This window comes from Tyto alba, unplaced genomic scaffold (assembly GCF_018691265.1).
Source record: "Tyto alba isolate M040663 unplaced genomic scaffold, T.alba_DEE_v4.0 Super-Scaffold_9, whole genome shotgun sequence".
Classification (NCBI taxonomy): domain Eukaryota; kingdom Metazoa; phylum Chordata; class Aves; order Strigiformes; family Tytonidae; genus Tyto; species Tyto alba.
In genome coordinates this window covers 23,521,994-23,537,906 of record NW_024881330.1, presented here as the reverse complement: position 1 = coordinate 23,537,906, position 15,913 = coordinate 23,521,994, and the positions used below count along the sequence as shown (strand labels likewise).

Below are 15,913 nucleotides of genomic sequence, written 5' to 3'. Positions count from 1 at the left end.
GAGATTTTTGTTAAGTGGGAATCCTTCAGTATGCTGCAGTTGTGGAAACACTGACATAGCTTGATACAGTGATTGGCTACAAAGCTTAGAGGTGTAAAAAATACAATTGACTGTTATTTTAACTTGAGTGTTAATACTTCCAACATTAATTCTTGCTGCCAATAGAGATGTCTTAATTTCTATAATTATATTTTAATGGTGTAAAAATAGTGTATACACACTATTTAATTGTGCTGTCATTAACATATAGTATATACTTAAGTGCGTGAATGATTTTCCTTTCCTTTTCTTCCCATTTTTCTTTTAATGGGCAAAAAGAGTATTTATGAAAGCAGAACAGCCATTAATCATTGAGCAGGCCCCCACATGCATGGGACTTTTACCAATGTAATCTAATACCTTGATTTTTTTTTCTTCAAGGTAAGGCCATGAGAACTTACATTATTCATTAAAAAGTCCATATCTTTAAATTCTGCCTATTTGACCAGAGGTGGCCAAAGGAGATCATGACACTTTATCATCTCCTCTTAGAAGTCTTATTTTTGATAACACAACAAATTGTTACTGATCTCTTGTATCTACACTGATAATAGAACACTTAGATTGGTGAGGTAACTGCTCATCCTGGTATCTGTGTGATTATTATACTTTTTCTTTAATCTTCTTGGCTTATTTTATCTGCAGATACTCTTTTCGTATTTCTCCTTGACTTGTAACTTGCTTAATAATAAGCTTATTTCCCCTTTTTCCCTTAACACTCTTCCTTTTTTCCTCTCTAGGCCCTCCTTATGTTTTTAGCTTCACTGCTCATTACTCTTTCCTCCCTGGCAACCCATCACCTTATTTCAGCTGCTTCCTTCTTCTCTTCGGCTGGTAATTCATTTTTGCTTGCAAATCTTAGTTTCTAAAGCATAGACCTCCTGCATAATTGAATTTTTACTATAATTTATTTTTAAATATATTATCATTTATGAATTAAACTGAAATTGTTTACCAAAGTATTAATTTTTCATTTCCAGAGTAACAGACCTTTTATAAAATTAATTTTAACAAAAAATGGTAATTCCTCTACTGCCTTTTAGTTTAAAGGGACAACCCCAAAATGTAATTTATTTATTTTTCTAAATATCAGGTCTTAACAACCTGCTGTTATTGGAGGATTTCTCTGTTTTTAAGTTCCTGTGGAAAAGTGGATGGTGATGCTTTAGGAAGCTGACAGGAAAAACTCATCATCCTACCTGTGTCAGGGGGTGGATTTGATAAATCATGTTATGGCTTGGTTTTCTGTACTTGTCTAACTAATCAGGCTTTCCAAAAATCTTAGAATCAAATAGGTGTTCAGTCTGATATTTCTAATAATTCTTACATAAAAAACAGGTAGAATTTTAAATCTAAAGCCTTTAACTGGTAATAGAAATCCATTACCTGATAAATTTGAAGTCAGAAGGAAATAATTAAGTGTGTCAGTACATATTTTTATGAATAGTCAACTGAAAACAAGCATGAACAGTTATCTGAGTGTTTATCATATTGGTTAGATGATGTTGAATTGTGTCTTTAATTGGCTATCCTGAGGTGATTTTTAGATAAATTGGAAGGACTGTTTCTTTTAATGGTGTGTGCCGAGTCACAGGAAAATGCATTTCAAGCACGCTTTTAATCAGTGGTATTTTCCTACCTTTGAGAACATCCGTGAATTTCCTACTTTGTGTATATTAATTTTCTCTTGAGTCAGTGTTTTATTATTTGCTGTTCACTGTTAGAAATACAGAAGCTCTAATGTGGAGCAATATGTTTATGCATTTCCATTTACTAAATTGAAGATTCATTCCAGTTGTCTCAATGCCTTTGATATCAGTTAGCAAATTGCATTAAATAGCTTGGAAGCTTTTATTACAAAGTCCGATATGGGGATTGTACTGTACAAGTAACTTTGTGACAAGCTCCAAAACTGCAGGACCGTTGGGTCAAGATAGAGTATTTGTCCCAGCTTTTTCATGAGATACCTATGCTTTTTAAACAAACGATGTCACACAGGTATGCATTTTTGCAAAAGACTATGCTTAGATCACTATATTACAAGAAGTTACTTGATCATCAAATACTGCAGGATTCTTTCTGTTGATTTTGATGAATTAGATCAGGTTTTTTTTCTCTCCAACTTTTTAAGCCCGTCATGATAAATGGAGAAAAAAATAAACAGGAAGCCAACAGGACTGTGGTTTACTGTAGAATTATTCTGTTACTTTCTATGGGAAATATCTAAATGTAATTAATTGACTTTTTAATATGAAGTATACAGTTTTGTTCTCTAATAAAATAACCTGAGTAAATCTTGGGGCTGTTTTAGTTTATGATGGTGTGCCACATTTTTCTTAACAATTGAATTCAGGCTATCATTAAAAACCTAAAGTTTTGGTAAAATTAGAGCAAAACAGAACTTGGACAAGCTGCTTTGTTGGTATGTCCTATAAAATACTGCTTAGGAGGGATGCAGGTAGAGGAGTACCCTTGGAAGGGCATATACAGGTAACACACCAAAAAATATTCTTACTCACTTAGAAAACAAATAAAGCAACTAGATAACTAGATAATATTACAAAATGTGTTATTCTGTGTATGAAGAAATTTACTTTAAATTCAAAAATATAAGAAATGGTATGTTTCATGCAGCTTTATGTAATACATACAAATCACACATTATATAGCTCTACAAACAGCATTTTTGGTCTACATCGTTCTTTAAAATATTTTGGTAATTTCTGGTTTACAATAAGGAAGATTAGAACAGGTGCTACTTCTTGTATTGTTTTTTCTATCAGATCCTAAAGGGAAAAGAATTTGGTCCTGGGTGCTTTGACTCTGCAATAGTATTATACTGAGGTGCTTTTTTTTTTTTTTTCTTTTTTAAAAAGCTGTTATTCAGATATTTTAAAAGAACAAAACTAATCAAGAAAACTTGCCTGGGTAATTTATGCTCATTTTATCTCATTCTTCATGTCACATTCAAGCTTCTTAATTATTGTTTTTTGGATGTCTACTCATGTATGTTTTTTATTCGTGTATTAGATGACAGTACACCTACTATACAAAATTCAGGTTTATTGGTTTATAGTATCACTGTGACTTACTTTGCTACTGAATTCAGAATTTTCATTTGTTAAAATATATTAGACTTATAATTGGTTGTACTTGACTCTTAAGCTCATGTTGAGATTAGAAGACACCTCACTATTATTCTTATAATGAATATTTGTTTGTTTTTAAAAAAAAAAAACAAACCTACAAAAATTATAATGGAACCATGAAGTCTTGTATGGCTTTACTTGTTATGTTTACTTAGGTCTTTCTCCAAAAGGTATCACAGCAATGGGAAACCTCTGCCTGAATGGTTTTTGAATTAAACCTCTCATGTATGGAAATATCTGACCTTTTTATATATTGGTTAAGAAATGCTAAACAGTTCTTACATATTTTATTTGCATTTTTAAATGGGGGTAAAGAATGATTCATTGACAAATTTCTGACTGTTCTATAAAATGCAACTTAATACCTACTTTGTGACCTTCATTGGTTGTTTAGAGAATTGTTGTGCAAGAGATTTAATTTGACATTGGCAAATTTAGGTACCGCACTTTGTCTGAGGATATTGTAATCTACACTTTTTACAAATAACACCTCTGAACAGCTGAGAAAAGTACACAAAATAAATACACCAATTTTTTTTTCCTATTTCTTTATTTCATGTGATAGGCAGCATTTAGAGCTTAGTTGCAAAATCAGTCATTTGCTTAAATATTTATGAATCATGCTGAAGTCAGCTTCTTGTCTTCTAAATACTAGCATAAATACTCTAAAAAGTGGAAAAAGTCTAAATCTTAAATGAGTGCAATACCATTGGCTGCTGTGACAATCTTTTAATAAATTAGTCTTGTTCAGCTGTTTTGTTGACAAATTGGAGCATTGCATTACTTAGTTCGCATGTAAGTTATTAGTGTGAGTTAAATATATGAAAAGTCATGTTGGTGGGGCTTTTCTCTTTCAGAATAACAAAGACTTTAATAGACCAGGATGGTCCCGGTTGGAGGGAGAAACTGCCACCAATTCCAGTTGTCCCAGTTGCTGCTCAACTACACAGGTGGGATGGAGGAAACTTTACTTCAGAGAATAAGCCAAGAAGTACTACAGATACCAACAGAGAAGAACAGTTGCAGATAAATCGTATGTATAGTTAATGCAAAAATATATTAAAAAATATTTTTAATTTAAAAAAGGCATAAGATTTAATAATGTCAGAGAAACTACTTTAGGAAATATTTATCAGAGACTCTTGTGAAAAGCCAAGTTAGATGATGGTCATTTACATGATTGGTTTTAATGTGCTTTATGGAGCCACTGTTATGATAATTTTTTTTTTTAAGCCAAGTGATGTAGTTTACAGCATGTAATTTCTGAAGTTATATCAAATAAAAGAAAATAGGGCAAAAATACTTACCAGCAGTATATTGAGTCCTATCACAAATACAAGTAGTTTCCTTGACACCATACTGCATTTATAACACAGTTTTCCCCTCAGAAAACACCACCCAAAGGAACACCTGAACTCAGTAACATAATCAGTTGCATAATCTGTAGCTGTCATGTAATTGTTCATGAAAGCATTATTTAGCTCTTCAGAATAGAAAGAGTAGACTTGTAGGTGGCAAGTAGTTAGTGAAATGGGCTATAGAAGAACATTCCTGGTTTGTGGTTTTTTTTTTGTTTAGTTTTGTTTTTTACAATGGATTCTGACTTTGACAGCAGCCATGTAGTAGTTACCTTTCAAAGATGTTAGTTCTGGACTTGTTTACACATAAGGGCTGCGTGCTTAACTCCTTTAGGACACTTTCTTCCTCCTGTTTTTTTTTTTTTTTTTCTCTTCATTGTGGTTTCCATTTTTCTCCTCCAGAAATCAGGTGAAGGAACTTTTCTGACTGAGTTTTTATTGACATTAAACATTCTTTTTGCGAAGGCCTTAACTGTATGGTTTTTTTACTTGACTAGTAATTGGTTCCCCTTCGAGCTTATTTCAATATAGAGAAAAGTAGTGCTGAAGATAGTCTCTCCTTGATTAACACAGGGGAGGCTGCAATGCAAAACTGCTGGCCAAATCCGTAGCAGTGATAGGGTTATCTCTCCATAATGCATTACTGTGATACTGCATGTCCTCAAATAATCTGTACTTTTGGGCACTACACATTTAGTGACCTGAAAATGATCTTTCAGATAGCACTGAATTTATTTGTACCTGTTGTAAAGTAGCAAACAACTTACAAATACCTGTGTTTATGAGAATTAGACATATTTCTTCAGAATAAGATATAGTTCTAGAAATTTATAATAGTGTAATTAATATATGATTTGATTAGAAGTACATACTAGACTTCAGTAATGCTACAGAAAATTCTTTCCCATTTAAGAAATGTGAGGCATATTGATGTAAAATATAAGCTCAATTAAATTGATAAAAACTTTGCTATACTTTTTAAAATGTCCACAGACAAGTATTTACAGTTCATGTCAGTGCATGTCATTATTGATTCGTCACTCCTAAGGATTGGGCAGCAATTCGGTTTAACTTTTGGGTTTTTTAAATGGAGTAGAAAACTGCTGTCTTGCACAATTGTTGCTATTAAACATAAATGCTGAGCTTGAAAGTGCTTTTTGTTGTACTGATTCTACTCCAGGCTTTTTCTGTTACTAAAGAATACAACTTGTTGAATTTTCATTTCAATGTATAACCAACCTATTTAAAACTTTGAAGTAGTAAATTTGGACCTATATAACCTTGCGTAATTTTGTTAAGAGGGAGGATTTCAAGATCATCATCGTGAAGAGCACACAGATAAGTGGCTTTTGAGAACACTAGTGCTCATGTTTAGCTCGTTATGGAAGTTAACGAAACTGGCCATCACTGCCTTCATGTAGTGTGCTCTGCGGCATTTTGATGCAAAGCACAAACTCAATCTATTTCAAATAGAGTGGGCTTTGTTTAGGCTTTGTTTTTAGAAATATTAAATGAAAACTGTAATAACTTTCTTCAGTGAAGGCTGACTCTAAGGTAGTGGTTGCCTTCTTGGGCCTGTACTAAATCAGTGGGACCTGACAGTGATAGCTGGTGCCAGAAGCATGCCAGCAATAATATTTAGTCAGTAGTAAAACCTTACTGTTGGCTGACACTTTGTTGCAACAATTGTCTGTTGGTATTTGTGTCCTACAAATTGAGTTATAATTTAGTTCTGTTTCTTGCATAAGTCTGTTCAGGTTTCACGTTGTTACTTAATTTTTTCCCAAGTCCACATGTAGTTCTCTGGCATAGCAAACTGCTGTGTTTTCATAAAAGAACACACTGAGTTTAATTGCTGGTTAAAATTACCTGGTTATGTGCAGTGTTTAAAACCTGAAGTTTGGCAAGGGGCTCATATTCTTCTTTATCAAGGTACAAAAGGTAGATTTTTCTGTTACGATTTATTTAGAGCTATGTTACTAATTATTGTTTCCTCACATCAGAGGCATGAAACTGCAGTCAGGATTGGTTTTCCACTGCAAACACAGCTAAAAAATGTAGTCTAACCCAGAAGCATATGCAACAAATGATGTGGAGTTTAGAAGGAAAGACAATTGTGGAAGAACACAATATTAATTTTAAAGAGTAGTTAGGTTTTCAGATTCCTCAAAGCATCTTTTATAAATGGTTGTTAATGGAATATTACTTATGTATCACTAACCCCTACTGATGTGATGATTTATTTGTCAGTCAGTTTAGCACAGTAATTGTGATAGATAGATGCTTGCAGGAAGAATATTAGATAAAATTATGGCTGCCTTGGTGTGATGGTGGAGATCTAGGGGGCCTTCAATCCTGCTGGTTAAATCTCCACCACTGTAAATGAAACTGGTATCTCAGTGGAGATACATAGTCCCTCTCTACCACACAGAAGGGGTAGACGGAAAGAGGCGAAAGCATAGAGCTTTCTGTGGCATTCCCATTATTTTCATCAAAATAGTTACCCTGGTGCATGGGGAAGTATGTGTTGTGCCAAAGGTAGATATGGTAGTTTATGGCTTTCTTAGAGCAGCAGGGAGATCTAGGACAAAAATGACAATGTGCAGACTGATAAAGGTACTCCAGTTGCAAGTCATTTATTCTTAGTCTGGGTAGATTATTCAACTACCCTTAATGAACTGACCTTCTTATGTAACACTGTGATCCTTTTGTAATGTAGGTGAGAAAGCTGAGGAGAAATTCAAGGCATTAAAAAATGAAGGGAATGATTTTGTAAAAAAGGGTAAATATGAAGAAGCTGTAAATAAATACAGTGAATGCATGAAGTTAAATACCAAGGAATGTGCGATCTACACTAACAGGTAAAGGTCCAAAATCTAACCCCGCTTTGTGGGATGACAATAGTTATATTTTCTCACTGCAAATAGGCATTTTGCATCCTTTCAGTCACTGTTGTGAAAAAAAAAAAGGATTACTTTTCTTCCTACTCAATGAGTGTTTCTAATAAAAATTTTTTATATTTTTTTTTTGTTAAACTGCATTATTTTCCAAGGGGAGCAAGTATTAATGTCACTGATACATATCTTGAAATCTTTATAAAAGTAGAGTAAGCAATACTGAAAGTTATAATTAGCACTGCATTTTGCAGCATTTTTTGAGAATACCGCTGTGTTTTTAATGAAAAACTAATGTGCAGTAGCAGTATCTCAAATATGAAGAGTAATAATGCAGAAAATGTACATTTTGAGAAAATAAAAGTACAGTCATACAACAGTATTATTTTAAAGGTTGACCCAATTCTGCAGCATAATTCTTTATGTGTAATCTTATCAGCTTTCACAAACTAAGAAGGATTTGATTAGGCCAGTACTTGAGTAGACTTCCACATAATAATTAGGTGCAGTATTGCTTATTTAATCTAGACCACTTTTTTACCCAGAATGGCTCTATAAAATCCATACTACGTCAGCTACTTTACTATCATATCATATACTAACACAGACCCTGCTTTTAAAATACTTGCATATCTGCCTAACTTAAAGCATTAGTCATACTTGAATTTTGGCTTCTATTACAGGAATTGATCCTCTCTAAATCCATCCAGTGATGTTATTAATACTTACTGGTTTTGGTGTACTTTAAAAAAATACCACATTGAGACTGAATTGTGTGAAGTACTGTAATTACCATTTATGAGTCAGATACTGTTGGCACTACAGCACTGTAGAATTTACTTATATTGCAGTGTATTCTGTTTTTCTGTGTTAGAGCTCTCTGTTACTTGAAACTGTATAAATATGAAGAGGCTAAGCAGGATTGTGATCATGTTCTTCAGATAGAAGATTCTAATATTAAGGCTTTTTATAGAAGAGCACTAGCGTACAAAGGATTACAGGTGAGGAAAAAAGAACATGGCAGGTATTCTTAAGCACTTCTAAACTTGCTTATCCTCTTCAAAGGCAATCAGGTAGTTGTAGTCAGTGGGTGAATACAAACAAAGTATGCAATGCTGATGATTTATTACTTTGTAGAGTGTTAGGCATACAAAAAAAATATTATATACGTATTTTTTCAACAGAAAACTTTCGTGTTGACTTGTAATTATTTGAGAAAATACAAGAATATTGGAATAAATAAGGTTTGACAGGAGATTGGTTAAACAAGTTTCAACTATGTTCTAATGTTCTAATATTCTTCTGGGTATCCCAGTCTATTTTTTTCTGTCAAGGTGTTTACTCTGTCTTTGCTGATGACAAATGGATTCTCTCCAAGTCTGTATTTATCTGTCCATAGCAAAATATCAAACTGTCTTTTGGCATCTGCTCATATCTGAGTGCTTGTCATATTAAACCAGAGATTTAATTATCTTCATTCTCACTCTCTTCCTTCCCCAAACACATTACAAACTTTTGTCAGTAATCTACTTTCTCACTCTGGACAGTGTCGGTGCTCAGACTTTTCGCTTCCATCTACACAGTGGTGGTGTTGTCTGTACTGTCCTCGTCCTGCACACAGTTTTTTGAGCATTCTTGTACCTGATCATCATAAATGCAGACTTATATTGCTCGGACCAATCCTGAATGTTACTGCAAATCTCGTGTTCCATCACTTGAGCCATGTTGATCCTTTTGTCCATCCCTCTGTCGGTTCTCCTCCTTCAGTGATGTTAATTAGCCTTTACACTTCATAGTTCTTTCGTAGCAATCCTTACCCTACCTGTTAGCTCTTACCTGGTATTGAATTATCAGCTTCTTGCTTCTGTTGGCTCATGATGGTAGCTATCATCATCTACCTTGTATTAAATTTTACAAGTGTGTTTAAGCAAGCATCTTAAGTGCTTTCTCCCACATTGCTCTTTGTAACTGGAGGTGATCACTCCAAGCACCCACCAAGTTTCACTAGTGTCCACCAAGTTTCAGTAGTGTCTATCAAATGAATGCTTACCTCAGACCTCCATTATGTTTGATGGCTTAACAAAAAATTATGATTGTCTCTCAGCTTACAGATCACCTGAGGACAACCTGTTTGTGCTTAGCGGTATACTAGCCTATTCTCATGCCATGTTAAAATTCCAAATGCAGGTCATAGGAACCATGGGATCTTTTGTTTGTGATAAATTTGTTCTTCTGTTACAGTAGCTATGAAATTTTGAAAATTTGTTTTCATTTTCAAAGAAGGTGAAAAGTCTTAATTTTGTGTAAAATCTTTTATGTAACTGTACCAAGCTACCTGGTATTAATCATCTGTAACCTTAGGTTATTGAATTTGATGAAAAAGTAGTATAAATATGAGCAAAGGTATATTGTGATTCTACCAGTCAAAAAAGGGGAATTACACACTAGTGAAGAATGTCAAGTATTAGAGAAATAACTTCGGCTTTTTGGAATATCCTAGAAAAAAAAAACAATTTTTGTATTATTGAAGACATAACCTGAAACAAACTGTTCATGGGTTCCTTCAGAACAGTCTGAACTGGGGACTCCCAGTGTTTTGTTGTGGTTGGATTTAATGCCTTCATTATTGCTAACTCCAGGAATGTGAGTAATTCATAAAACCAGAGAAAGTAACAAAAGTGAGTTGAGGTTGACAAATGACTCTGTAATGAAAAATGTTAAGAGCTAAAAGCATGTAGTTTGGCAAAGACTTAACTAAGCTGGGAAGTTTTATTTGTATATAAATAGCCAGATACTTAACCACAAAAGCTGCAGTGGAATTTAATGTAGTAAATAAGGGGATTTTCTTATAGATTTACTGAGATGTAGTTACGGGAAGATTGGGAAAAAAATCATGCTTGTGTGATGAATAAGGCCTGTAACATAGGACACAGGACCCCAGAGTGCATCTCCTATAGCTGATAGTCAGGTCTCTTGCTTTGGGCACAAACATCTTGCATGATTTTTGTTGAGAAGTTTGGCAGGCTGCAATTTTAAGTCCAGGAGGACTGGTTGCTGACCCCTGTGATAGTTTTCAGAAGTCTGTTCCAGAAACTCATTTCTCTGTAGTTGGGAATCTTTACACCTGTAATTCAAATGGTTTAGCTTAATCAGTAGCCATTTTCTGATGAAAGCAATCTGCCCCCTTTCTGCATTAATTTCTGAAGGCTAACTAATTCTGGTTCTCTTATTGTTCTTTCATGATGTAGCAGATTTCAGTTCACTTACAGTCTTACTGCAGTGTCTCTGCACCTTGAATACTGGTCATCGGTATTGAACAAAATACTCCATGTAGGAAAGACAGTATGAGTGACTTGTACAATAGTGCTTTTATTACAGTTGAAAGGCTGGTGAAGTACCTCAGCTGGTACATGAGGATTTTTTTATGATAATATGAATGACTTATGGTACCGCTTGGGAAAAGAAGAAATATTAGGTCCCTCACATGAAGAAATTATGTTGATCTTGTACTGTCTGCATGGTCTTTTGCTGTGTACTGCTACGTTTCATCCTTATTTTTGATAGTTCAGCCCTCAGGGAGTCTTGATTTTTCTATGTGATATTCCAGTCTTCCTCAGAATTGATGCCATTAACTTTGTCTCTCCAGAAAATGTAGTCTAAAAAAATCATAATTCCTAATGTCAACATTTTAAATAAAAACATTACATGACAAGACTGATTATTGAGGAACTTTGTCCTAATGCCACTCTATTGGTGTGTTTGTCCTTCTAATCCTATTTATCCCAGAGTTCATAGCATAATCCCAATCCTCTCAAGTATTACCAAAAATTTCTCTTCTGAAACTGAAAGAGGCAGTCTTTTGGATTGAAGCCCAGGAAGATTAGGTGTATTTTTAATCTAAGTTTAGTGTATCTCTCTTTCATTGGCAAAGCAAGTTCACAAACTGGATGGACTCACGTTATATTAATCTTGAAGAAGTGTTATGCTGTAAGCAATTATGCTTAAAAGCAACAATCTTCAATAATCTATTCTCTGATGCAGGGAATATGTTTATCAGAACAAATGATTTCATTTTGCATATTAAATACGGAAGTATTTAGTCACAAAACACTGATTCAGATTCATCCTTAGTTTCCTTTTTTCCCCTCTAATGAATTTACACTGTCTGTATTTAGTTTATTTTTGTCTACTTAATGTCAAGATCCTAGCATTTTTATTTTTATTAATTGTAAAGGACAGTATGGTAGTCCAAATTTACTTTTCTAGTGTAGTGCTTATGAAAAAATTATTTTCACTTCTTCTTACAGAATTATCAAGCCAGTGTTGATGATTTCAACAGAGTACTTCTAATAGATCCAAATGTTCTTGAAGCAAAAAAGGAACTAGAGGAGGTAACCCAACTGCTTAACCTTGACAGCAGTGGTGTAGCTGGCGGTCAACAGAAGCAAAGGAAGAAAATAACCATACAAGAGGTATACCTGTTCACTTTTAAAAGCAGGCAGTACAGAAGCCACACATTTGAAGAGATAATATTAAAGCATTTGTTTTGCATTTCTTAGCTCTACCTTTTTTTGGGGTGGGCTTGTATTTTTCATGCTATTTTGAGGATACATTGGAGGACGCTTGCATCTGATGTTCGGTGTCCATTACATTCTGTAGTAAAGCTTGAACAGCTTTGAAGTGTATGTAGAACTACAGCAGAAGTGGGAAAGGTACACTTAGGTGGAACTAAACTTGAGGATATGCTTCTTGTAAACAAAAACTGCTTACTTTGAAATACCTGTTCTGCAGAATGCGGCTGTCAGATAGCAGTTTAGCTTTTAAAGTCTGCACCAGCCAGGAAGCCTCTGAGGCTGTGCTGGCAAAGGTTCCATGTCAGCAGGTGTGCAGGCTGTGCCCGTGCTAGTAGTAGAGCTACTGGTCTGAAGAATGAAATCCCACCTTAAAAGATCAAGAGTATGGGTAAAACATCTGTAGGATCTTATAAAAGAAATACGTGATGCAGTGTTATGTAGTGGATCAAAATGTTAGCCTTGAAGAGTTCTGGGTATAACTAGGTGATGAAAGGATTTTCTCAGTGTCTGGTACTTTTAGATTGTAGTGTTGCTGGTCGTTTAAGATGTTTTGGGGTTTTTTTCCCTTTTCATTTGAAAATATATAGTTAAAATACATAGTTACCAGTCTGTACAGTGACACTGTGATAATGTAATTTCAAAATAGTGGTATAATGGAAACTGCAGCTATTAATATGGAAACAATATGTTTTTTAGAAACACTTCACATTGTCACAAGTTCATGGGATTTTATATAACTGGCGTAAGCTGGGTGTAGTGTTAGTTAAACTCAGAGTTGTGACAGAGACCTGGAGAATGTTTAGAAGAGGTTTGGGAAGTGACCGCATTGTTCAGAGACCGGCTAACTACATTACTGGCAGTGGTAATTTTTCCAGGGGCGGGGCAGGAAGCATTTATGTTTGCCATCATAATGTTACCCTAATTACAGCTGCCCCCACAGGGGGCCTACCCTGTCTTATCTGCTGTAGTACGAGGTAGTTCTGTGAAAACAGACTGCAAAGAATAGTAAGGAAAATTAGAAACAGGTTTATCATTATTCCATTTTAATCAAGCTATAGTTACATAAAAGACAGCTAAGAGTTCTCCGATACTAAGGTTTGTTGAAAAATAGAACAAAATGCCAATAAGCCAAATGTAGTATTTTCCAAAAATGGCTAAGCTAGCTCCCCTGTACCGTGCAATGCAGTATCTTCAGACTTCATGAAAAACTTGGCATCCTGTGAAGAGACCTGTGATGAGTTTTAGTCAGTTTATACTAATTCCACAACTCTTGATAGCTTGAAATAGATTTTAGCAAATGTAGTTGAACCCATGGTTAATTTTCTAGGAATTGATTCGTGAAACACAATACAGGCTGCAAACTCAGGAGGAGTTAAGTGGGTATTCAGGCAGTTAGACCATGCTGAGCTTTCTCCTTCCACAGTGAGACTCCAAACAGCAGCTGCCGTGTACTTGTACTATTCTGAAGGCACAGCAGCCGAGTGAAACATGAGCATCTGGAGACTTGACTTCAGTTCTGCTTGTCTTCTGCAACTTCACATTTTATATATATATGTATATACAGTCCTCCTTAGCTTTCTCCCAGTGGTCTTCAGTTGTCTTTCTACGGTGGAGTGCCAAGCAGTGAAAGGAAATGTAAAATACACACTTTTGACTACAAACCTTCAAAGATGGATTAGAGAGGTACTATTCTGGTGGGAAGTAGGACATAAAAGAACATAGGTGCCTTTCTTTTACCAAGAGTAAAATGCTATATTTAATTTAATGACATTGTTGATGGATATATGCATGCAGTTTATGAAGCTTCAGGTTATCTATATGTCCACATTAAAATAATTTGTTGCCATTTTCTTTGTGAAGGTGGCTGAATCTGATGATGAGGAAGACCGACAGTTTGCTACGTCAGTAGATGTTGTGACTGATCATGTTACTCCTAAGGAAGCAGTTGAAAAGAGTGTGCCACTGAAGACCTCTGAGAAACTGCTTATTTCTGAACCATCTAATGCCTATGACTTTGGTCAGACTATAAATGCAGTGAATACCAACAAGGATAAAGCTGCTTGTGCAGATCTTTTAACAATTACCAATCCAAAAAAATTGCCGGTGCTGCTAAGTAACAAACTTGAAGGAGAAATCTTTTTGATTTTTATCCAGTCGTTGGAGTGTTACATAGTCAGAAAAGATCCTGGCCTTGTATATCAACACCTTTTCTACTTGAGCAAAGCCAAAAGATTTAAGGTAAGTTTCTAGATTGAATGTGTACTTAAGTTGCACAGAAACCTAAAGGAAATTTTCATATCTTAAAAGGAAATGATACAATGATTTTGTATCTCTGTCAAATACTGTGATTGTCAATCAACCTGTGCTAATTATAATTTAATCTGTTCTTTCAGGTGGTGCTGGCCCTTCTTAGCAAAAATGAAAAAGAACAGGTTCAGCAACTGTTTGACTTACTTTCAGAAAACCAGAATGATCAGTACTCTTTGGAAGATCTCGAGAGCCTTAAAAAGGTTTATGAACTTTAAGAAGTTAAATTGTATTGGTTGCATGCATATAGTTCATGTCTATAAGAGGGATGTATGAACTCTGCAGACTTGCATAGGTTGAAGTGGGTCTTTACCTGGACTGTTTGAATTCTAACTTGTTTTGACAGCCTATGCACATTTAAAACTTGCTGCTCTTTTTTTCTTGTAGTTGCATACATTTTTAATCTTTAGAATTTAATGCATGTCTTTGTCTTCAGTAACAGAGTTCATGCTACTTGGTATACTGATTTTATTTAGACTGTGTTAATTATATATATAAAAATATATTTTACATTTTATATATATAATGGGAAATATCTTGATGGTACAGTAGATAATACACTTTTAGTCATCACTTGTTATATCATTTTGGGAGTTGTACATTCTTGTGATAAAGAAGTGTCTCCAAGATAAACGGGTCAGTTGGCAATAGCTTTGCTGAAATAAGTTTACAAAAAGTATTAACATTTTTCAGATAAACTACTACAGGCCGTCTGTTTCTTCACTATCCCTGGTCTAGACAAAACAGATTTAAATATTTTTGGTGCAATACAGCTTAGCAGCAAAGGTAAATTAAGAGTATATTAGCTTGTCATGGAAGATGTTGAATCGAAATAATTAATTTAAATTACTGAGTAACTTTTAATGCACAGAGAATTACGTTTTTCTGTGTGTGTGGAAGGACTGCTGGTTTGCATGGCGCTTGAAGTGACAGTGGTAAACAGGAGAACAAGTGGCTGCATTTAGCAATAAAAATATTTAACTCTGCGTTTTGTAATCAGATTATTTAAAACACAAGCTATTTCTGTTTACAGACATATTTATAAAGCTAAAAGTAAAACCATTTTGAGGACAGTATGATTTAATTTTTGTTTAATTTCAGGCAGTACTTAGTGTTTTATATTTGATTCAGACAAAGCTCCTTTTTTCAAGATGGAAGCTTTTAAATTTTTCACGTACCCCAATGCCTTCTTTGCACATGTGATATAAATGTATATCAAACTCACTAGCACTGCAGAAATATCATTAAGAATGTTGTTCCAATGAAAATTTTTCTCAGGCATATAGTAATTTAAAAAAATAAAGCTTTTTTCTTGAAAAGTACAGTTATGGATTACCTTTTCTGGTTCTATACTCTTTAGGCTTATAGTTCTGGCATGTGGATTATGAGTTTTGCATTGAACTAGAGTGCCAAGAATGAGGCTTTAATTCTTAAAGCACTGTCAGTACAACTGATGTTTTTTGGTTTTAAATGCTCTCTTTTTATGACTTTGTCATGTGTTCAAGAGAGATCTATTGCTCATCTTATCTATGTGTAACCAACTGTACCTAACCAGCAAAGTCCCAACTTTGTTCTTCAGTCATGGTGGCAAG

General features: G+C 34.6%; 1 protein-coding gene across 2 annotated transcripts in view; it reads left to right on the top strand.

Annotated features, from left to right (window-relative positions):
- SPAG1 (sperm associated antigen 1) overlaps window positions 1-15,643 on the top strand; it is a 41,295-nt gene extending 25,652 nt beyond the window's left edge. For both annotated transcript variants that reach the window (XM_032987929.2, XM_032987930.2), the window contains exons 14-19: window positions 4,046-4,221; window positions 7,266-7,407; window positions 8,315-8,441; window positions 11,748-11,912; window positions 13,875-14,252; window positions 14,408-15,643. In XM_032987929.2, the coding sequence (XP_032843820.2) occupies window positions 4,046-4,221; window positions 7,266-7,407; window positions 8,315-8,441; window positions 11,748-11,912; window positions 13,875-14,252; window positions 14,408-14,539 (1,120 nt within the window). In that variant the 3' untranslated portion in view covers window positions 14,540-15,643. The remainder of the gene's footprint in view (window positions 1-4,045; window positions 4,222-7,265; window positions 7,408-8,314; window positions 8,442-11,747; window positions 11,913-13,874; window positions 14,253-14,407) is intronic.
- Window positions 15,644-15,913: the final 270 nt, after the last annotated feature.